The sequence below is a fragment of the Pelobates fuscus genome, chromosome 7 (assembly GCF_036172605.1).
Source record: "Pelobates fuscus isolate aPelFus1 chromosome 7, aPelFus1.pri, whole genome shotgun sequence".
Taxonomy (NCBI): Eukaryota; Metazoa; Chordata; class Amphibia; order Anura; family Pelobatidae; genus Pelobates; species Pelobates fuscus.
The window spans coordinates 86,058,695-86,084,475 of NC_086323.1; the positions used below are offsets into that span (position 1 = coordinate 86,058,695).

General features: G+C 40.4%; 1 protein-coding gene across 2 annotated transcripts in view; it reads left to right on the forward strand.

Moving 5' to 3' along the window:
• DNM3 (dynamin 3) overlaps nt 1-25,781 on the forward strand; it is a 404,911-nt gene that overhangs the window by 94,789 nt on the left and 284,341 nt on the right. The window contains exons 11-14 of one of the 2 annotated variants that reach the window (XM_063426167.1): nt 15,070-15,156; nt 19,007-19,077; nt 20,227-20,278; nt 21,570-21,601. In XM_063426167.1, the coding sequence (XP_063282237.1) occupies nt 15,070-15,156; nt 19,007-19,077; nt 20,227-20,278; nt 21,570-21,601 (242 nt within the window). Of the gene's footprint in view, nt 1-15,069; nt 15,157-19,006; nt 19,078-20,226; nt 20,285-21,569; nt 21,602-25,781 lie in introns of both variants that reach the window. The other variant, XM_063426168.1, reaches the window with a different exon arrangement.

Below are 25,781 nucleotides of genomic sequence, written 5' to 3' on the forward strand. Positions count from 1 at the left end.
CTGTATAAAAAAAAGCACCTGGGTGCCATAAATCTTGATGATTGATATCGGATCAAATACTTACTTAACTCATTGACATGCAAATCAATTTATAACTTTTTTGACGTGCGTTTTTCTGGATTTTTTTTGTTTTGTTATTCTGTCTCTAACTGTTAAAATGCACCTACCATTAAAATTATAGACTGATCATTTCTTTGTCAGTGGGCAAACGTTCAAAATTAGCAGGGGATCAAATACTTTTTCCCCTCACTGTAGGATTAAGGAGCGTGGCTGCTGCATCAATTTAGAAATTTGTTTCTTGCAGGAAAGCTATGTTAGCCTTTAGTTTGTGGATTTATGTGTCAGGGATCGCTTTTCGGGGGAGTTGAGACACTTGATATTGTAGGTGATTATTTGTACAGTGGCCAAATGGTTTTTTAGTGAGGGAAGAGTTCTCCTCTGATTTCCACAGTGGAGTTTGTCGCAGAGGGAAAGTACAATCTAGAGACTTAAAAATGGGTAAATCTTAATACGGAGTAAAAAGAACAAAATAAATTACGTACAAAGATGTATGTGAAAGAGAGTGTAAGAGGGCGTCCATAGGTGACCGTCCCAAATTGGAGTATTAATACCACATGTAAGTTAAATGTGCACCTTGAAATAGGTCGGTCAGACCTATGATATGAGCCAAGTGTCTTGGATGGTTTGGAGTCATGTGAGAGTGCCTGGAAAAGCTAGATGGTGTGAGGTCGGTTTCGGCGTTCAGTGTTACAAATCGAAGAGAGATGAGTATAGCAGGATGTGTGTGAGGAAGAAAAAAAGATAACAATTTTAATTTTACTTTCCTTTTCTTTTCTTTCCTTCTTCCTTCCTTCCTTCCTCCCCCCCCCCCCCCTTTCGAGTTCAAATCCATGTCAATATTAGGGCAATGTCATGTATGAGCATGCGTTTAGAGTGGGAACCTTTGGGACTAAGGAGTGCCATGATGGCCCATTGTACTGGCAGGTTTAGGAGTCATGGGAAGCCATGTGGGGCAGAACCTGGGTTTGAGTGTAAATGTTTGGAAGCCGGATAGGTATGAGGGGCAGTTGTATGGTGTACCGTATATCATAGCTGGAACATGGGAAAGGTTGTACGGGTGTGTCAGTGAGGTAGAGGGCAGTCGAGGGGAGGGGGGACGGAGGTTGGGAAAAGAATACATATTCCAACATTGACATGGAGTTGGATGAGAGAGGTAGGTAGACAGCGGGGAAAAGGAGAGGAAGATTATTTCTGTACATTGAATCGGGTAGAAGATGAAATCTCAGTAGTCATACATTTGTGCACAGGGGATAATACTGTAGAAGAGGAACAGCAAAGGGATGGAGATGGGGGAGACATTTAGCAAGCTGTTTTTTTTTAAGTTTGTTTAAAGTAACAGTGGGTAATAGAGTCTAAAGTCAGGTAGACTTCCATCTTGGTATGTAAGGTGTTGTATAGTACTTGAGAATTATGACAAGATCCCACGGTATTGCAGTACAGGGTAGGGGGTAGGATAGGAAGTGGGGGGCAGACTTAACATGGGGGGGGAGAGTGACATGGATGGTAAAAGGTGTTAAGGTCGCAATATCTGAGACCTTCCTTATTACAAAAGTGATATCATATTCCCTCATTTACACAAAGTTGTAGGTACCATAGTATATGATTACAGACCTTACTCAAGGTCGGGCTGATTGGAGGAGGGTTGGAGCAGATAGTAGGAAGAGAATGGGGGTGGGTATAAGGTTTTTAACATTTTATATATATTTAAACCATTTATATATTGTAGTAGGTTGTATCGATTTGGACTGTTCTTGTTTCAAGTGAGGCTAAATATCACTGCATGGAGTTGAAACATTAGAAGTAGCGAAAGCCTCTTACTCTGTATGCAATGACAAACCTGTTTATTGTTAAGCATCATTTTCATGCATAAATTGGGGCAGTAGAAGCAGTGAAGACCCATGAGCTGCTTATTTATATCGGGGGGGGGAGAGATGTGGGGGGTGGTACAGGAGATGATGATGGGGGACCACATCAAGGGGGTATAGGGTGGGGGTTTTAAAGTAAAGGCCATGGAGGTGCTGAAACATGTTAAATGTTATGGGTTCAGTCCTGTCACTGCCACGTACAGGTTTGGTTTGATATGGAGTGGTTTTAGAGTCTCGCTGTACATGGCAGTAGAGCGGAGATCAGTACTGGTATTCTAGGTATTGTAATGCAGGATCTTGTGGTGTTTCACAAGTGTCAGGAAGTCGGAAAAAGTTCCATAGTGTTTTTAGCGTTGGTGAAGCTAGTGGTGAGCAGGGCCTTGCACTGCATCAGGGGAAGCTGCATCCACCATTTCGGTTCTCCTCTTTTTGTGGGTTTGTTGCCATTGTTGTCTTTGTGTTAGCCTTGGTGCATTCAGAGGTTGTATCAGTCTGTACCAGTCTTGAATGTGAAGGTCCGGTGAGTCCAGTGCTCGTAGGAACACAGGTACATCAGTGACGGTGTGAATGGCATGAAGAGCACCTTTGTAGGATGCTGAGAGCACGAAGGGAAAGCCCTAGCGGTATCTCAAGTTTATGGTGTGCAGTTGGTCTGTGATTGGCTTCAGTGCCCGATGGGCTTATAGCGTTATCCACGAGAGGTCTGGATAGATGGCGCTATGGGCATTGGGGAAAAGCAGTAGTTGCTGAGATTACCGCAGAGCCATGAGAATGTTATTCTTGCATTTTTCCAGGGGATGCATGTGACGTAAGATGTAAGGGATGGAGAGTCAGGATATTCCAGGATGTTTGGTTATAGTAAGACGGTTTTCTGTTTTAAACGCAGAAAAAAAATCTTCAATCTCCACGTAGATAAAATTGCTGCCGGTCAAGCAGGTAGAGCAGGGTAAGGTGCGACATCGAGCGGAGTGGTGAGAGGAGACAGGGGAAGGTCAGATCTGGAGAGGACTAAAAGCCGTTTCCAGTGCTGCCGACTGCCTCGAGTCACCCTAGACCCGCAGATTGCCTTACACCGCAAGCAAAATTCCCCCACAAGATCAACAAACTGTGAGTGGAAAATTGCTGCAAACTACAGCATAGAGTTAATTGAAGGCAATCAACCTTAATTAATATTGGCTTCATAAGTTTTGGATATCTTTAAGTGTCTCAAAGATAAGGGGAAATCCCTAAACCTATACAACATAATAAAGTAGACAAATAGAAATCCCCCAGGAAGGAGAAGGGGAGGGGAAAAGAAGAGATAAGTGTCATGACACTCCCTAGCTGATTTGCCCTCGTGCAGTACTCATACTCACCACTGTTTCTGTTTGGCACTGTTCTTGATTTCTTTCCATTAAGCACTTCACCTGGTCCTTGTTTAGCACCTATTTAGTTTGGGTTCTCCCCTCACTCCTTGCCAGATCATTGCCTTTTGTTTCCTGTTTCCCTGGTTTCCTGTGTTCTTTGCTCCTTGCTCCTGGCTCCTGGCTCCTGCATACTGTGACTTGGTCCTGTGTCCTGCGTCTACTGGTCTTCATCCTGTGTCCTCCTGATCCTGCGTTATTGTGTCCTCCTGGTCCTTCGTTGCCGTGTCCTCTGACTCTGTGGTCCCGGCTTTACTACCAGTGATCCTGTCCCTGCAGACTTGTTCATTTATTCTACTTTTGATCTTGATGTCACTATATTAGTCTTGTGACTCTGGATTTGTGCCCTACCTGATACTCGTGGTAGCTGCACAATCCTGCCCTTACCAAAGGACTTACAGTATTTGTTACCTGCACGATTTGTGCTTATTTTGATTTACTGTATATATTTTGTGGCCTTGTCTGTGTGTGTATATATATATATATATATATATATATTGTTTTGCTTTCTCCTTTGGTTCCCTGTAAATATATATGATTCTTGATTTACCCTATTTATTTGTGTCTTGGCATTTATTTCTCTGCTGAATGGGTTCCCACATTTAAAGTGACAGTGCTGTTCCAGGGCAGCACCCCTTCATGTCATTACAGACTGATCTGGCCATTTGGAACCAGCAGAGAATAATGTCTAGGATCACGATGGATAAAATTGTTGGTATTAACGCTGATTCACAGCAAGAGTATGCTCTCATTCAGACTTGTTATGATCAGTTAAAACATATCCAGCGGCAGATAGAAAAGGCCTCTACCTTGTGCTTGTCTACTATAACTGTTTCTTTCCAAGTTCAGAAATCTGTATTATGTGGACTGATCACTGAACTGCAAACTTATCACAAACAAATATGTGACCCTTTGCTTTCCCAGTTAACTAATTGTGAAAAATGGTTGAGAAAGCCCCCTGTGATAAATAGGGTGTATGAACTTCTTTGCGTGTCTCTTAAAGAAACATCACGTAACAAATCTTTATCGTTTATGCAGAAACAGTTAAGAGTTATGCACAATAATTACATTGCCTTGATTCCCGAAATTAATTTTCTTATTGATCTAGTACAGGAAAGGATGAGTGTCTTTATGTCTGATAATGATGTTTACATTCCCTTTCCTAATTTGCATAGCATCCCTAATCCTCCTGACTCTGACTTGGACAAATGGCTTGCTGATCCTCCCGACTGCAAAACCGCAATTCCTCATGAATTTAAAGCTGAATGCCTTCCAGCCCAAACTGAAGACGACGATGTTGAAGGGTTATATAGCACTGGTGATCCCCTCATGGACCGCGTCTTTGATGAACTGGGTGCTCATTGCATAGCAGCTTTGGAGGACGAGCAGCCTGAATGTGGAGGTAGTACCAGTACGCAGTTTCCTAATATTATTTCGGTACCTGAGACCCGTAGTACCCTTATACCACTGTCTCTTTTCTGCAAGATCCACTTGCCTATTCCCAAAGTGAGAATACTGACTACCAAGATGAACGATCTCAACACCGTTCAGGAGGGTACAAGTCTGGTCAGAGAGTGTCTGAAGCAAAGTCTGCCCAGCCACGAAGCAGAAACAGACTCCCCTGAGTCTGCAACCAGAGATACTAATTCCTACCTCACAGTGCCAATTGAGGAGACCACCAGTGACCTTAACCAGGTGACTGGATCTGATCTGAAAGTCTGTCCCACAAAGGACAATGCATTCCAATTTTAACCCTTCTACCTCTGGGGGTTCAAAGATTGGCACCTCTCTCACAACCGCAACTGTGAAAAATGAGTTGTCGCCAAGTAAAGAAGACTGTTATCCTCAAATAGAAGACAAAGACTCAGACTTGGTGCAACGTGACAAACCCGTGATGGATCAAGCCCAAGAAAAGGATCTAAATGAGACCGGGCTTGTTCTGAACCCACAGTCTGAAGAAGACTCTACAGTTCTATGTAAGTCTAATATCGTTCTTCAAGTTACATGCTCTGGTAGAACAATTTCTCTGCTGCAAGAGGAAACACCAACTACCACACTTGTACCTGAACCAAGCGTCAAAGATTATTCAAATCAGCCGCTTAACCAAACTCCAAAAGAAGTGAGTGAAACCGAACAAGAAGGTAGCATCCACACATCCGGTGCCTGTTCCCATGATGAAGGAAGCTCTTTCTATGTCCTATCGGTTGCCATGATGTCTGTCACTCCACCTAAACTCCAGCAAGTATTAAAAGAAGACTTGCCTTCAGTTGAGAGTGCTGCTACGACAAGTAAAGAACTACCTCAAGCTGAGCTCACAAGTGAAGAAGAGAATGATTTAAGTAACCAGGTATCTCTAGCCGTTACAGAATTATATCAATTTGAGAGAGAGTCGTCCCTGCTTCGGCTGGCCCCATGCTCAGAGATATTGGGGGAACCGTTCCTTGATGCATATCTGCGGTCTGAGGAGGAGGGCTCGCAGAGTGCTCCTGATCCTGTACTCGTTAATTTAGGGGATTATCCTCGATTGATTCCAGTGGTACCTACCCAAGATTACGCAGAGACTGTTCTCCCTTCTACTGAAGTTGCATCGCAGTCTTTGTTCCAAGGATCTTACAAGCCAGAAACCAAGTCAGACCCAGGACTTCTGAGTGATGCACCTTTTACCAGCAATAGTCCCAGATCTAGTGGGTTAGCACATTTGTGGGTCACTGGTAAGGAGTGTTTCTTATCGTATGTGCCTTTAATTTCTGTTTATGTGTCTGCCCTTCTATTGCTAAATGTTACTCTACAGTCCTTGCTTTTGTATGTTTCTATTCTGCCTCGTTGGTTTCTCCTGTGGGATTCTCCACCTCTCATTCCTCCTGAACCTCCTCCTTGTTTTCCTCTACTGGTTTGGTGACCCTGTTTTTCTTCTGTCACCCGCGGGGGATCTTGGGGTTTTGGAGCGCCAGGAGTCGCTCCTTAAGGGGGGGGGGGGTACTGTCATGACACTCCTTAGCTGATTTGCCCTCGTGCAGTACTCATACTCACCACTGTTTCTGTTTTGCACTGTTCCTGATTTCTTTCCATTAAGCACTTCACCTGGTCCTTGTTTAGCACCTATTTAGTTTGGGTTCCCCCCTCACTCCTTGCCAGATCATTGCCTTTTGTTTCCTGTTTCCCTGGTTTCCTGTGCTCCTTGCCCCTGGCTCCTGCATACTGTGACTTGGTCCTGTGTCCTGCGTCTACTGGTCTTCATCCTGTGTCCTCCTGATCCTGCGTTATTGTGTCCTCCTGGTCCTTCGTTGCTGTGTCCTCTGACTCTGTGGTCCCGGCTTTACTACCAGTGATCCTGTCCCTGCAGACTTGTTCATTTATTCTACTTTTGATCTTGATGTCACTGGATTTGTGCCCTACCTGATGCTCGTGGTAGCTGCACAATCCTGCCCTTACCAAAGGACTTACAGTATTTGTTACCTGCACGATTCATGCTTATTTTGATTTACTGTATATATTTTGTGGCCTTGTCTGTGTGTATATATATATATATATATATATATATATATATATTGTTTTGCTTTCTCCTTTGGTTCCCTGTAAATATATATGATTCTTGATTTACCCTATTTATTTGTGTCTTGGTATTTATTTCTCTGCTGAATGGGTTCCCACATTTAAAGTGACAGTGCTGTTCCAGGGCAGCACCCTTTCATGTCATTACAATAAGGAATACAGATAAAGAGGAAAAATTAAATACAAATTCTTAAGAAACCTAATCAAGAGAATATATAAAAACTTAGAAAGGAAAAAAAATTATATATAATTAAATGGTTTAATGGGTAATACCAACTAAGACAGAGGAAAATAATTTAAATCTGACTGTGCCAATTTAAATACACAAGGACAGAAAAACTGAAAAAAAGAGAGAGGGAAAGGGAAAAAGAGAAAAAAGGAAAGAAGAAAATAAAAAATAAAAAGGAATAAAATAAAGAGAAGGGAAGGGAATGTTAAAACAGAAATGGCTTTAAAAAAATGCAGCAATTAAATAAAACAAACCTCAAAAAAAGAAAAAACAAGATCCACGCCCTAGAAAATATAAAACTGTAGCTTCAATCTTCTCTCCTCAATCTGCAAAAATGACAGAAAAATTAGATACTTCAACCAGTCTAGCATCTTCAGTCTCCTCTGAACTAGACCTAGACTACGCCAAATAAATAAACAGGACCCTCAGACTCTTATCATATCAAAAGAATACCTGCACAAATACTTAAACCAACAATTGCTACAATCCAAAGAAGATCTAACCCTAAGCTATCAAGTAGCATTGGATAAACAGTGTGGTCAATGCGTGATGCGCTTTTAAATCTGTTACGAGAGGTTATCTAATTAAAATGGACTCTTAGCTAAATAAAACAAAACAAAAACATATCTCAGATCTGTATATAGAATTACATGAGTTAAATTTATCCAATAAAATTGACCCAAATTCTGAATACACAAATAAAATAATCAAAGTTCAATTACTGATTAAAGAATATCTAATAAATAGAGCTAATAAAGCGCTACTGTATTTTAAACAGGAACATATTATATGGGTAATCGAACTAATAAACTCCTTACAAATTATCTAAGGAAAACTCGAGCTAAAGCTAGAATTATGAAAATCAATACAGAAAATGATAATGTATTTAGTCCTGTAGACATAGGTAACACTTTTTTTGAAATATTACTCTCCTCTATATAATATTACTTGTCAAAAAAACAAAATACAAGAAATTAACAATTATCTTAAAGATATTAAACTTTCTTATCTTAACTTAGAATAAAACTCTTATCTAGAATCTCTATTCACAATAGAAGATGTCCAAACAGTTATTCTAAGGTTAAAAGTAAACAAAACTCCAGGTCCATATGGATTTTCAAATTTATTCTTTAAAAAAAGTCTAATCTAATTTCTCCATTTCAACGAGTTATTCAGTTATTCAGAGTTATTCAACGAGATTAAATCAAATAGAGCCTTTCCTAAAGACATGCTACAGGTCACAATAATTCCAATTCCAAAAAATGAAAAAAATCCAAATATGGTGGCAAATTATAGGCTTAATTCTCTCATTAACTCTGACATGAAATTATACTCTTCTATTGTAGCCGAAAGATTAGAGAAGATTTCACCATTTATAATACATTTAAATCAAAACGGTTTTATTAAAACTAGATATGTAAATTATAATACCAGAAAGATTTATAAATTTGATAGATCTAGTAAAATTCCCATGTTGGCCCTGGCACTCGACATTGAAATAGCCTTTGACAGGGTAAACTGGGAATTCATTGAAGAAGTTCTGAAAATCTTTACATTTGGCAAAGAAATTACTGACGCAATAATAGCGATATATACAAATCCTTCAGCATACATCTCAGGTCAAAGATTTGTTTCAGAAAGCTTTGATATAGAGAATGGCACCCAGCAAGGGCACCTCTGCTTTATATCATTACACTGGAGCCATTGTTGCAGAAAATAAGACGAGAAGAAATTATTAAAGGGGTAAAATTTAATCATTTAGAATGTGAGCTGTCTGCCTTTGCAGATTATATAATTTTAACATTAGCATCACTAGAGAACTCTTAAAAATACTGATCAAAATATTAAATAACTACGGATCACTATCGAATTATAAATTAAATATGGAAAAATTGCAGGCTCTAGCATTTGCAATGGAACACAACAATCTAAATATATTAATACAGAAATACATTTGTAATTGGCCTGATATAGGGATAAAATACCTGGGAATAATCATCCCTCCAAAAATAGAGGAAATAGTAGATATAAATTACTCAATTTTGATCAAAGATACAACTCGACAATAAAATGATAGGAAGAACTTATATGTATCTTGGATGGGCATCAATTTCATTAAATCTTATTTATTACCCTTATGGCTATATATATTTCGAATGCTTCTGTTAAATGCCCAAGGAAAACTCCTGGAATATCTCCAAGCAAAAATTGGAAAGTTTATATGGATAGGTAAAAAAACAATAATTTCCAAATACAGCTTTTTTAAAAAAAAAAAAAATAAAAAACAAGGAGGAATGGGCTTACCAGATATGCTGAGATACCAACAAGTGAGCCTTTAAACTCATATATCTCAAATTAAATTAGAAACTAACAAAATAGAGGAATGGTATTAAATTGAATAACAGCTAATGAGAATCTCTAATTTAGAAATAATATTATGGCCAGGAGAGAAAGACACGAAATATAGACTACGTTATTGTACGTCTAGAATTATAACAACTAATTACGGAATGGCTTAAATTTAAACAGAAAATGGATTAAAGGATAAATGCCACAGTGCTATGCCACTAGAAGCTCTTGAATTTACCATGATAGATATGAAATTATCAAGAAGCTTTCACAATAAAAATCTGAGTATTTTTAATTTATATCAAACATCTAAATTTATAGAAATAAATCAAATTATAGAAAATTACAACCCTACCTTAAAAGATTATTTCTCCATAATTAGAGCAAACCATTTTATTACTTCTAATATGTATAAAAATCCTGATAAAAAGAAACAGATTAATTTAGATAACATATTAAATAGTAGATCAATAAGAAGATAATGAGCGCTTGGTATAAATTAAAGCTCAAAATATAAAATCTAAAGCTTTCCAGAACTGGGGAAATTAGCTTTTAAAATCAATAGATAAAAAACAGTGGGTTGCATCTTGGAATCAAATTGGAAAAATCACTAATTGCATAACAATTCAAGAGCTACATCATAAAATTGCATATAGATGGCACTACTCTCCGGTAAAACTATATAAATTTAAAGCTAAGGAAGATCCAACTTGTTGGCGATGCAAAAAAGACCAAGCTGACTTACTCCATATGTGGTGGTCTTGTGATAACATCAATACAATTTGGCTTAACATTTTTTGTTTGATTGCAGATTTAATTCAAATATTGATTCCAGCATGCCCAGAAATATCGATTTTTTTTTTTTTTTTCATTCTGATCTAAACAATATATCCTTTTTTGATAGAGCCCGTATAGGTCAAATTTTGATGGCAGTAAAGCTGACAATGGCAAGACAGTGGAAAAATGAAGAAATAATTGAGTGGTCTCAACTAAAAAATCAGATAATTAACCAATGTACAATGGAACATGGCTACTATGCCAATAAACCGAAACTGATTGAATATAAGAAAATATGGGATCAATGGCTGATCAAATTTACTATAGTCCAAATTAATACCCTTAACTAAAGATCTTGTTAATGATGTCTTATGAGTGTACCTAAACAGTTTCATTGTTTATCTCTATGACATCCTCATGCTTTCACTTGATCTTGAAACACATCACATACACGTACGCACTGTTCTTCAACACTCCTTGAGAATGGGCTGTAATACTTTAAAAATGTGTCTTATATCAGAGATGCTAAAAGGTTGAATTCTAGACCAGCTTGGTGATCTCTTATTTTATCATACTATAACTATGTGATTACATTTAGACCTGGTAGTAGAAACATCAAGGCTGATTCACTTTCCAGGAAATTTAAAGCTCCTGACTCCTGACAAAGAGGAGTCATCTATAGTACCTCCTGACAGAATCGTAGCTATTACTAGAACCATTCTGTCTAGTACTTTGCTGGAGAATATTCAAAGGGCATAAACACAGGCTCCCTCTGACACACCCAGAGGAAAATGGTTTGTCCCAATGGAGGAAAGAAATCATGTCCTTAACCATTTACATGATACCAAAGCTGCAGGACATGCAGGTATAAATAAGACAGTTCATTTGATTTCACATGATAGTTAAAGAGTATGTCCTGGAATGTACTGTATGTGCCCAAGCCAAGGCTTCTCAACAAGTACCTTGTGGCTTATTACAGATGTTACCATTTCCCACAAAGCCTTGGACTTATATTTCCATTGACTTTATGGTGGACTTACCTCCAACTAAAGGAAACATTGTGATACTCATGATAGTGGATCATTTCAGTAAGAGCTCATTTTGTACCCTTACCCAAATTGTCATCATCCGCTGACCCGGCCAAGATATTTGCCCGTGAAGTATTCCGGTTGCATGGCATTCATCAGGTTAATGTATCAGACGGGGGTTCACAATCTGTATCTAGATTTTGGAAGGAATTCTGTGTTGAGATGGGAATCATGTTATCCTTTTCGTCAGCCTATCACCCACAAACCAATAGGACTGCTGAACGTGACAATCAATCTTTGGAACAATATTTGCAGTGTTTTGTTTCTACTCTGCAGAACAACTGGGCAGACCTGCTTCCTTGGGCATGAATTTGCTTGCAATAACTCATATCATGAAGCTTCTGGTCACAGGTGGTGTTTGTTTATGTAGTGTTGGTGAAATGCACTTGGATACATAGACACACATATGCACACTCTGACACATACAGGTACACAGACACATAGGTACACACATGCAGATATATATATATATATATATATAAACATAGTCATACACCGATACAGACAAACACTGAAATTCATACAGATAGACACACAGATACAAACACACACACATACAGACACACACCAAAACAATTACAGGCACATAGGCACAGACATACATACAGATACACATACACACAGATACAGACACAGCGGGTTGCCATGGATATGCATATTCCTAATTCGCCTAGATTTACCTTGTAATCTCCATATTCCTAATGTGACCCCTCCTACTGCTCCTGTTCTGGTTGATCGAGATGAGGAATACGAGATCCAGGAACTTGTGGATTATCGGTATTCTAGGGGTTGCGTCCAGTACTTAGTGCACTGGAAGAGTTATGGCCCAGAAGAACAGTCTTGGGTTCCCACTTCTGACATCCATGATCCAGTTCTGCTTTGTAGGTTCCATAACAGGTTACCTGCATGTCCTTAGATAATGATTTACAATACTTTTTTTTCTTTCTTTTTTTAAACGTTTACCCCCCCATCCACACAGCACCCCTACAGCACACAGCACCCCTACCCCCCAGCAGTACCCCTACCCCACACACTCACAGCACCCCTACCCCCCACACACACAGCACCCCTACCCCCCAGCAGTACCCCTACCCCCCACACACAGCACCCCTACCCCCCAGCAGTACCCCTACCCCCCCAGCATTACCCCTACCCCCCCACACAGCACCCCTACCCCAGCAGTACCCTTACCCCCCACACAGCACCCCTACCCCCCAGCAGTACCCCTACCCCCCACACACACAGCACCCCTACCCCCCCCACACACAGCACCCCTACCCCCAGCAGTACCCCTATCCCCCCACACACACAGCACCCCTAACCCCAGCAGTACCCCTATCCCCACACACACAGCACCCCTACCCCCCCAGCAGTACCCCTACCCCCACACACAGTACCCCTGCCCCCCAGCAGTACCCCTGCCCCCCACACACAGTATCCCTACCCCCACACACACAGTATCCCTACCCCCACACACACAGTACCCCTACCCCCCACACACAGTACCCATACCCCCACACACACAGTACCCCTACCCCCCACACTCAGCACCACTCCTCTCCCAGCACCCATCAGACTGTGTGTTTGTATTCAGCAGTCTCTGTGTGTGTATGTATTGCATTTGTTGGATATACTAATAAATATAAGCTTAATTTTATCTATTTATATCATTATTTAAAATTTGTATCATTGAACTCTCTGTTGTTGTGTTCTTTTAAAACAAAAGTTGTTAATTAGTTCGGACAACAGTACGAGCAGTGTTGTATCCTTGTATCCTGGTTTTGTGCTGCCCTAGGCAGGACAAAACTCAGGCGCCCGCGCCACCCCCACCCAAACCTTCCCCCGCTCCGCCTTCTAAATACACACACACACACATTCACTGACTGATAAGCATACACTAGCTAACAGAAACACACACACACTAACAGACACACTCACTAACAGACACTCACTAGCAGATATACACACACTCACACTAACAGACACACACACAGTCAGACACACACTAACAGACACGCAGACACACACTAACAGACACGCAGACACACACTAACAGACACGCAGACACACACTAACAGACACGCAGACACACACTAACAGACACACACACACACACACACACACACACACTAACAGACATACACACACACACACACTAACAGACATACACACACACACACTAACAGACACACACACACTAACTGACATACACACACACACTAACTGACACACACACACACACACACACTAACAGACATACACACACACACTAACAGACATACACACACATACAGACATACACAATAACAGATACACACTAACAGACATACACACACACACACTAACAGACACACACACACACACTAACTGACATACACACACACACACACTAACTGACACACACACACACACACACACACACTAACAGACATACACACACACACTAACAGACACACACACACACTAAGAGACATATACACACACACACACACTCACTTTTTAATTTTTTTTTATTTAACCCCCCCTTTACCTTTGGGAATGCTGGGGGGAGGGGGGGTTCCCTCTCTCCCTGGTGGTCCAGTGGCTGGCGGGCGGCTGGCGAGGGAGCACTTCCTCTGAGCTGTCTGCTCAGCTCCCTCGCGCGCCGCACAGTGACGTCATATTCCGGCTCCCAGCCTCACTGTGCGGCGCGCAAGGGAGCTGAGCAGACAGCTCAGAGGAAGTGCTCCCTCGCCAGTCGCCCGCCAGCGCCGCCCAGCAGATCGCCCGCCCAGAGGGCTTGTCAGTTAGCCGCAAGGCTAACAAGGCATTTGCCCTGGGCATTTGGGGGCGGCGTTTTTTGCCGCCCTCTGGAAAATGCCGCCCAAGGCAAATGCCTTGTTTGCCTCGCGGCTAATACGCCCCTGAGTACGAGTTGTTTTTTCTAAACTTAAACCTCAATATTCAGGTTTAATTTCCGTGTTGGCACTTTAAGGAAAAAAAATTGGCATGTATTGCGGTTTGGGCACTCGGGCTGTGTATTAGATTTCCTGTTTTCTGACCTTGGCTTGTTGACTATTCTTGCTCTCTGTTATCCTGACCTCAGCTTGGCTATCATTTATTTTGTCTGCTTGCAGACATTTCACATATCTGTCTCAGGCACTAACCCAGCCACTCTAAGGACTGGTACGTGTACCTTTACTGTTTCCTTTAGGTTTGCGTGTTAAGGTAACTCTATTCCTATCACTGATGATCAATTAATCAATGGCATTTTATTAGCATCACCTGTCTGCTACTTAGCATCTTAATTCCTATAGAAGCAGTAAGGGCACTTAGTTTTTCTCACATGGCTTCTCCATTTTGGTATTATTTTTGATTAAAAAAAACATGACCTGGTGTAATATGTAATGTGTCGTTCATCTGAGGTTGTATTTCCCTAATTTTAAGACCTGCTAAGAAACAGATGATTATTATTATATCCTGAAATGTAAAACCATAGAATTCCAAGAAGTTGTACTTTCTTTTCCCATGACCGTATGATGACCAGTGAGACTTGGGTGATATATGTTGACACATTTCAAAAGATTTGCCTAAGAATCTGTACCTGGCCTATTGAAACTGCTTCATTGTGAGTTTTTGATCACAAAATTATGAATGTAGGACCTAGCATCCTTGAATTTGAGCAAACCTGTAACAGAATACCTTGAATTTCTTTAAGCAGTTGGTACTTGTAATAATTGTCATGCTATCCAATTTCTTCATTGCAGCTTTCTGATTATCCAAAACTATGTGAAGAGACTGAAAAGATTGTTACTACATACATACGTGAAAGGGAAGGAAAAACCAAAGATCAAGTGAGTATTAATATAACATGCAACACACAAAGCTCAATTTAGTAAATAGACCTTCACAGATTGCATAAAACCTCTGTGTGTCTTTGCCGCCCCCCCAATCCCTCTGTGTCTCTTTGTTCACCCCAGCTCTTCTGTGCACCTCTTTGCCCACCTTCAGCCCTCTGTGTGTCTCTCCACCCCAGTCCTCTGTGTGCTTCTCTTCTTCCCCTCTAAGTACACTGTGTGCCTTACTTCCTCCACCCCTCAGCTCTTTGTGAGGCTCTCCTCCACCCTCAGCCCTCTTTTGTGCCTCTTCCCTCCTTAGTTTTGTATGTGTCTCCCCCGCCTCAGTCCTCTGTGTGCCTCTCCGCAATTCCTCTGTTTGCCTCTCTTCATCCCTCAGTCCTCTGTTTACCTCTCGATCCCTCAGCTCTCCGTTTGGCTTTCCTCCCCCCTCAGCCCTCTGTGTGGCTCTCCTCCCCTGTTTACTCTCCAGTCCTCTGTGTGCCTCTCCCCCCGGTCATCTGTTTGCCTCATCCACACCCTCTGTGTGCTTCTCCTATATGTGTGCTTCTCCCCCGGTCCTCTGTTTGCCTCTACCCCTTCCCCCCCTTAGCCCGTTGTGTGCCTCTCATCCCACCTGTAACCCTCTGTGTGCCTCTCGTCCCCCAACCACTTTGTGTGCCTCCCCCCCCAGCCCTCTCTGTCTCTTCGCCCTCTGTGCGCCTTTCTCCTCCTCTCCCGCAGCCCTCTGTGTGCTTCTCATCTGCCCTTCTCATCTGCCCTTTGTGGTCTCCCCCCTCCATGCCAGCTCACTTAACTTCTGTGTAGTGTGGCTGAGTCGCGGAGCAGGCTAGAGAAGCTCCTGTAAACTTTACCCGGTCTGACAGGAAGCAGTTTGGCGCCTCCTTCGCACACCTTTTGTCAGACCGGGTAGAGGGAAACAAGCTCTTCTATCATGATCTACTTGGCCACACTACATGGAATGACCTGAGGGCACAGCACAGTGCTCCCCTTCTGTCATTTACCCAGAGACTGCGCCCACTGGCTGGTGAGCCCTAGGCAGCTGCCTAATCAGTTGCGCCGGTCCTGTTTGCTGAATTAAACAGGTGTAATAAAAGCAAAAGTGAAGTGAATGCAAAGATGGACCCTGGTTAGCCAGGTGGCAGTCCCACCCTATATGTATGATGTAGCTTCTTTACATTAGATATTGTAACAAACTATGGGATGTACTCACTCTTTACAGACTTTAGTGAAGAGCTTCCCAATTTTGTTTTACCAGTTTACCCGAACACAATATGTTTTCCCTTGGTTCTGTATTTTTGTTTCATCGAACACTGATCACCATTCCTGGCTCGTTAAATTCAAAAGAAACACTTAACTCAAGTGCTCTCTCTGGGTGGTCGCCATTCATATAACCAAACACAGGTGCTCTAGTAAATGGCCGACATTTTGTCTCCCAAACGCAGGCAGCAGTATTTGATCATCAAGTGCGTGGAACTGGATTTTGGATGCCTTTCCTTACAAACCATGGAAAAATCATACCGTTGCCTGGTCTATTCCCAGACAAGTCAGGAGAGTGCTTTTTGGGAAAAAGACACTCTCGAACAAGGGGAACATTCGCTCCCCATGAGCTAGGGGGAGCCTTCATTTATATTTATATAGGAACTCCCGAACGTTGACCGGCCGCTACCTCTTTTCCTCTTTTCCTCTGGAACTATTTTGGCCAACAACCACGTGTCCGGTCAGTCAAAACTTTACCCCGGTTGCGATTCGGCTATGCTTCATGTATCTGAGTGCTATTTGGACAACTTGGGTGCTCAGATCCGGGATATCCAGGGATGTAAAACTTGTGGGGGTTTCTCTCGATCTTGTATGCATTTTGTTTTTTTTTTATATTTTTGTATTGTATATAGAGTGCCTGGGAGATAATTAGTTTAAACAAAGGCAAACTCACTTATCTCACAGACACAGAGATGCCTAAGCGGGCCTACCCATATTTTTGCTGGAGATCCCATGCTTGGGTGTCTGTGTATATAAACAAGCAGTTTGGCCATAATAAACCAGTCTGGTTTACCTAATTTACCCTTCATCAAGTCTTGGCTGATGCTTGGGGATACAAAAGCTATATCACACTTTCACTCTGCGGCACTAGGGAGACTAGGGGAACAATGTAAAAGGCCGTGTTTACATGAAAATTCCTGCAGGGACTTACTATGACATTAAGCTGTAGTTTTTCTGGTGACAGTTTGGAGATATTTACTTGAAAGTTAAAGTATTGTCCGTAAAGTGTCAGGAACAACAAAAGGGTCATGAGGGACATGGACAGATCACTAACGAAACACAGGTCATCCTAAAAAAAAAAAAATCATGTTGTTTGACATTTTTTACATTTTATTTATTGATTTAAAGGGCTTATCTGCCCTATTTAAGCACACCTTTTGCTACTCGGTAAGGATGACCAACTGTAATTATGTTGTGGTCTAATGCCTCGTTTCCACTGATCGGTATGGTTCAGTACAGTTCGGAAGGGTTAGAATGGTCCAGACTATTCAGGTGAGCGTTTCCACTGCAAGTCAGACCACCAGGGGGCATGCAGGGTTTAGACTAAATGCCTAGTGTGCCATTTGTTGTGAGCATTGACGTTTTCCTGTCCAACAATCAATGGATTGTATAGTGTAATGCCAGTAGCTCCGCCCTAACAGTACCATACCATTTCCTATGCACCTACATCTGAAGGGGGCCCAGGAATGGTGCGGTTTGGTTCAGTTGTATGGGCCACTTTCATAATGGAAACACTCAAAATAGCGTACCAGAGCGTACCGACCCGAACCGTATCGCTCAGTGGAAACCGGGCATTAGTGTGCCTTTTTGTGACTAAATCTAAATTAGCCTGTTCGTTTTTCACTTTTTTCCGATTTTCAAAGATACTCTGTAGTGGGTAAGCTGCCGAACTAACAATGAGGCTATCTTATCTCTTACAGAAAGATCTTTGAGTGTGTTTGATTTTGCTATGGTTATACCTTATCAGTTGATATAGCATATGGGTGAATGCTATAAGTGGGTAATTTTAATAATGTGAGAATTTCAAATGGAATAATATGGAAAAAATTATGTCAACAAGATTAAAAAATGTATTCAGAAAAAATATCTAAAACGAACTGAACAGATGAAATAATATAATGTGGAGAATAGCTAAAGGTATGAAGATTGGTACAGGGGACTCTGGTGGCACGAGTTTATGGAAAGACTGTGCATTAACATTGACTCAAGGTTTATCCTCTGTCCTCAAATATTAAAAATAATATTACATATTGTCAATTAGCAACCAGCTGGCACACCTTTGTGAAAGGTGGGCATTCCTATGTGCAAATCATATTTTTGTTTGATGTAATGCATCCAAACATCATTGATACATCTCCTGCGATGAAGGGTGTGTCACTGACATCCTCCCACCCATTGCTGCCTTTTTCTAATTTCTTATTTTGGGGGAGATAAAAACTTGTAGGTATGAGTTATTCTCTGTGACCTGATTTAGTGGGATACCAGAATAAGAACTCAGATTTGCAGCAGACAGCCAAAATCGACATCATAGCACCTGCTCCATGATGCTTGGGAGATAAGATTTTTTTGTGTTTTCTGTCTATATGATTCTGTAATTGGGTCCATCATAATCATTAGCATGGGTCATAGCAGCTCTTAATCCAAATTTCAGTTATAACGTTTCATCCAAACACCCACCAATTTAGAGTGATTACTACAGTTAAAAATGCTTCCTTACCAAATAAAATTGTCAACTAAAAGGTCAGGATTCTTCTCTCTATTTGCTTACTGTTTCTTATTATATTTATGTATTTTTTTAATTTTTAAGGTATTGCTATTGATCGATATCCAGCTCTCTTATATTAACACCAATCATGAAGATTTTATTGGTTTTGCCAAGTAGGTAGTCTTAATTCCTTGGTTTTATTGTACACAATTAATTTTCTTTTGCTGACTGTTTTAGATGTTATACCTCTAATATTATTGTGACTTCTTTTTATTGTAAACATAAATGGCACTTTGTTATGTTGCCATGGGGTATCTTGTGCCTTAGAGGTTTTGTGCTGTAAATTTATAAATTATAAAATAATGGCTCCAGCATTACACTTCAGTGTATTATAGTAGTAGTTCTAAAACCATGAATCTTGATCCAAATTTGCAAATTTCCCAATAGTTTGAATAGGTGCATCATATTCATAGGGCTCCAGGCCACTGCCAATAGTAATGTACTGGTGCCTTCTCCCATGTATATATGTATACATGTTTAGTAAATAAACAAATAGCTTGCACTCACGGTTTTGAAGTTAAAATTCCATGCTTTATTGAAAAAAGTTAAGTTGTGGATCAGCGGTTCAGTCCTTTTTGTATGATCCCGTGGAAAGTCCCGAATAGGGACTGAGACGTTGATCCACAACTTTTTAACTTTTCTTCAATAAAGCATGGAATTTGAGTACAAGCTATTTGTTATTTAGTGGTATTTGGAGCCCTGGTTAATGCACCCGGCAACATAACAAAATTTGAGTCTGAGTGCAACGAACTCTAAAGATATGCTGTATACATGTTTATATATTGCAAATATATATGTGCACATATATATATATATTTAGTGATAATGTAGCAAGTTATGGTAAATAAGGGGTTAATGTGTAGTTTCTTGGTGTAATGTAGGTGTTGAGGAGAGGAGATTACTGTAAGAGCAGCACTGAGATATACATTTCTTAGTGTTGCCTAAAATTAGTGGCACATTAGAGTTATTCTGGGTGGAAACGATTTTAGCTGTGTCTCTAAAGTATAAGCATGTACCACCCAGAAATGTAACAGGCAGATTATGTTTAAAAAAAACCTTTTTTTTTTATGTAGAATGTTGTAATCTTTGCAAATATATTTTTTTCATAATGTATGGTCTACTATTGTGTGTAAGCCTCTGTCTGTCTATAATTGTACACCTTGGTCAACATATGATCAAGATCTACAGAAAGATCTCAATAAACAGAAATCGCATAAAGGGTTGTTAAATTACTTCACCTGTGTTTGTTCAATTTTTTGTAGTGCACAACAAAGATGCAACCCTCTAAAGAAGAAAAGCCCAATAGGAAATGTGGTGAGCGTTTCACAAAGAATATTTTCTTATTCATTTTCTTGCAATTAAATGACTGCTTTATAACATATTGGATATGTTCTTTAATTGACCTGTTTGTGACAAAACTCAGTGTTTGAGATCATCATGGCTCTTTTTTTTTTATATTGATAATGCGCATCCATCCCAACAGATATGGCCGTCTATACTACAAAACCGTTAGTTTGTCAGTAAAGTAACTGTGACTTTATCATAGTAGTAGTTCCAGAATATTATATATTTTTATTGTAAACAAATTGTGTTTAGGTGGGTGATCTGTATATTTCCTTGTACCAAATTAAAATTCTGCTCCTACCATGTTCTGATCATATTTAAAGGTTTAATCCAATCAAAACTCATACAGCATTGGTTATGGTTAGAGTAACGCTTTCTGAGATGTTCTGCAAACGCAAACTTATAAAAATAAAATGCTAAAACCCACCTCCGTTCCATAGCCGAGTCCAAGTTTTCTTGGTAGCGTTAAGATCCAATTAGGCTGATGTCACCCCACCTTCGCCTTAGGTGGGGGAGTAGGACAGAGAAGATATATTGATCAGAGTTCAGGTGAGGCATGGGGAGGTGCTGCCATTGTCTGACTGGCGCCAGCATACTGCATGTAGTGGCATCAGGTGCCAAATTTGCATAGAATTGACATTAGCCAGCCTGGAACTTTGTAGTGCATTTACACCTGCAACTAAGTGGTTTATCTCTGTATGTGCAGCGTTTACAAAACATAATGCTGTATATACAAACTCCATGCACCATGACCACTTCATAGCACTTCAGTGATCATGCTTTGAGGTACCCTTTAAAGATACTCAGCCTATTTTTCTAAGTTGGACTTAGTGTCTCTGTGGGGTATTTCACAAATATGTTCCTGATCAGATAATTCAAACTTTCCATTTTCCTAACCTCATTCAGTGTAATTGTGAGAGCTAATCAGTTGGATGCTTGAAGTACCTGGTGTTCACATCCTATTAGTTATGATATCTGTAACACTGGAGTTTGAAGGTTAAAACATTATAATTCAGCTTTAAGATGGTTGTGTCCATAATAAACATTTATAATATCAGATAAAAATTAGGTGCCATAGCCTCTTTCATACCCTAAATGAAGCCCCTCTAATGATTTTTTTTCCCCACAGACAAGGCAGGATTCTCCAGAAACATGAAAATAAAGTAGAAACTTAATTTGATAGTGTTTGCTGTTACCTACTCTCCCTGTTCTTTGCTTTTGCTTCTTTACTTATATTGCATTTTGATTTCACTTGCATTAGGATTTTAACAAAGTTCCTTCTACTTGCTTAAAGTAAGTAAATAGCACTTGCCATGTTTAATTTCTCCCCTTTTTTCTTTTATTAATAATATATTTAACAATAAAAGTGGGATAATTATAGGGTCACAGGACAAACATTATTTGTTTTGCAAGTTTGTTAGCTCGGCAGGATGAGATTTTTTTTTTTTTTTTTTTTTTTTAAATCTCCTCTATTTCTTATAATTTCGCTTCTGTGTGGTAGTGACCTCATGCCATATTACTCCAACCACCATGACCACTCCTGTTAAGTGGGGTGGAGTAACACTTTAAAGGACACTATATGCACCCAGACCATTTCATCTTAATGAACTGGTTTGGGTGCCATATCCCTCTCGTTTAACCTTACAGTGTGAAACACTAACAGGATCAGCATTGTTTACATTGCAGGGTTTGAATGACTCTAGTGGCTATCACTAAAACTTGGCTGTTTCAATCAGGTGGTCTCATAAAGAACACGTGCTTGGCACAGCACAACGTTTTATCGCACCTCTGCACCAGGGCCGTCTTTAACATTGACTGAACCATGGTCAAGCATTTCCTTGGGCCCCCTGGATCCTGCCCTCTACACACTTCCACTCCCTGGCTTGCAATTACGCCCTCCACCCCAATACAGTGGCAGAACTAATGTAGAGAGGGCCCTGGTGCAAGACATTTTTTGGGCCTCCCCTCTAGCGCAAGAGTGGAGAAAAGATAGATCCTCATCTGTTGTACAATTCCCATTATACTATGCCAGCTGGGGATCTACCATTTGGACATTCTTGCAGGGCTGTATTTGTGAGCAGTGTTTGTGCATTTGAATGTGAGCATGTTGTTGTATAGAGTATGTGTGTGCATGTAGAATGTAGTGTTGGTTTTTGAGTGAAGAGGTGTGTTTCGATATACTTTATGAGTTTGGATTCAGGAGTGTGTTTGCATGTAAAATTTGGAGGGGTGTGACTGCATTTTGTGTTTGATTGCTGGGATGAATGACATAAATTCACAGATATACATACACATTAACACACTTATACATGCACACATCTGGACAAATGCACACACTGACACAAACAGAGTGGCGTACATATACACAGACACATACATACACACGTACACACACACACACACACATAAAACCACTGGCACATCCACACACAGAGATACACACTGACGCACTAAGATACACACAGGGACACATCTAGGGGTGTATTTGTGTGCAGTGTTAGCATAGGAAGGATGGGATTAATGCATTGCCACACAGATGCACACTTACACAAACACTGAGATACACACAGGACCACAGATTCACTTGCAGTGGTGTATTGTGTGCAGTGTCAGTGCTGGAATGCAGGGATGTATTTGTGTGCAGTGTTGGTACTGGAATGATGGGATGTATGCATTGCCACATGCATAGATACACACTTACACACACTGGCACTCATATACACACACAGGTACACATACACAGACATACAAAGTACACTGATACATGTATACATACACACAGATACACATAAACACTGACACAAAGGTACACACACACTGACGGAAACACAGCCAGATACACACACTGACACTCACACAGCCAGGTACACACTTACAGCCAGATACACACAACCAGATATAAACATAAACAGATACACACACTGACATAAACAAAGCCAGATACACACTGTCAGATACACACACACACAGTCAAATACAAACACACAGTCAGATACACACACATACAGTAAGATAGACACACACACAGTCCAGTAGACACATACACACAGTCAATTACACACACACTCACACATATATACAGTCAGACACACACAGACATGCAGTCAGATACACACACATGCAGTCACACACACATCAATCTACATAGTTTCGCCACCATCCTGTCTCCTTACTTTTACAGCTTTCCTGAGGTCCAGTAGGAGCTGGATGGCTGAGGTTGATGGGAGTCTGAGAAACTTGGCTACCTCAGTCCCTTTCCCTTGATCTGTGCCTCCTCCTTCTCCATGTGTGTCTTCTCCGCCCCAGCGGCACTCTGTTACTTGGAAGGAAGTGACCTCACCACACTTCCTCCCAACAGGCAGGAAGACAGGGGCCCGGTCCGGAGAACTCTTAAAGGGACGGGGGACCCCGATTACTTCACCTGCTGCAGCCCACCCGGATATTTCTCAGTATCCTAGTGGGCTGTTCAGATCTGGTTGTGGACAGAGGGCCCATGGGGAAGCTGCCTGGGGCCCCCCAAGAGTAACTGGGCTCGGAGCAGGTGCCCCGTTTGCATCGCATTAAAGACGGCTCTGCTCTGCACTAGTCTCTAAGTGCTTTCCTATGGGAGAGCATTGGATTGGTTGAGATCATCAATATTGCCAAGGAGGCAGGGCCAGCCATGTAGGGAGCACTGCGGCAAGGGAGAAAAGGCAAGGCAATCACGTAATCCGTGACTAGGACACTATAGCGTTAGAAAAACACAGTTGTATCTCTAATGATATAGTGTTCAATTTAAAGGGACACTATAGTCACCTGAACAACTTTAGCTTAATGAAGCAATTTTGGTGTATAGAACATGCCCCTGCAGCCTCACTGCTCAATCCTCTGCCATTTAGGAGTTAAATCCCTTTGTTTATGAACCCTAGTCACACCTCCCTGCATGTGATTTGCACAGCCTTCCATAAACACTTCCTGTAAAGAGAGCCCTATTTAGGCTTTCTTTATTGCAAGTTCTGTTTAATTAATATTTTCTTATCCCCTGCTATGTTAATAGCTTGCTAGACCCTGCAAGAGCCTCCTGTATGTGATTAAAGTTCAATTTAGAGATTGAGATACAATTATTTAAGGTAAATTACATCTGTTTGAAAGTGAAACCATTTTTTTTTTCATGCAGGCTCTGTCAATCATAGCCAGGGGAGGTGTGGCTAGGGCTGCATAAACAGAAACAAAGTGATTTAACTCCTAAATGACAGTGAATTGAGTAGTGAAATTGCAGGGGAATGATCTATACACTAAAACTGCTTTATTTAGCTAAAGTAATTTAGGTGACTATAGTGTTCCTTTAAGGGCCATGGCTACAGCAAATTCTCTATATATTGGCTTGTCTAGGAAATTATTGGACCTTAGGGTGTTAAGTAGTTTACTATTCATTCTCCAGTAAAGAAAGGCACATTCTTTTCATCCTAATCTGCTGGAAGATTGTGAGTATAACTGTTCATGCTTTAATTGCCAGTACAACAATTTAAATTTTTACATGAAAAAAGTAGTTTCATGACCACTTTTATTGCTGGATATATCTGAAAAAACAAGAAAACACCTTTATGATTAATTGCTCTCATTAATAATTAGATTAGAACAACAGACTAACCACTAATGACAAATGTTTTACTTGGCTTACTGCATTATCTGGTGATTATATTAATATGTTACTATTATTGATGGTAACTTACAAAAAAATACTTTTGTAGTATATGGATTACAGAGTTCATTGTAATATTAATGCATTTCATGAATAAAGTTAGTTTGTCTACACATTTTCATATCTGGTTTGACTGCAGTGAAAGCCAGGGGAAAAATGCTCTTCTAAACCATTTAGAGAATTTAAGAAAAACACTTTTTACATTTGCTGTTCACTAATGGTTAAGTGTTCTCTTGAAAGGCTTGTTTAACAAAAAATATTTTTTTGCAAAATATTGACTTATTGAAATTGTAATAATATATGTTAATTGTTAGTTTCTTATATTCATATTTGGACATTTGTTAAGTTTCCTTTTGTATCTCCAGTGAACAAGGACAAGCTGCTTAAATAGTACATGCTACAGGTTTATTTACTAAATTAAGAATTAAAATTTTAAGCTCAAAATAGCCAAAGTGGAAAAATGATCTAAGCCATCTATTGTTCATGGCAGCTACTCTAACCTTTAATTACAAATTCTCCTTGAGTTCACAGTTTAGTAAATAGACCTGACCAGTGTTCCAATACAATTCCCACGAGGTTGATTATATTTTTAATACAAGAAAATGTTACCTTTATATATGTTATCTATACATATATGTATTGATATACAGTTGTGCTCAAAAGTTTGCATGCCCTTGAAGAATTGGTAATATATGTACCATTTGTAAAGAAAACATGAGAGAGCAGGCAAAATACATTTTTTTTATTTCTTATGGGATTCATATTCAACTGTAGGTTATAACAGACTGGCAC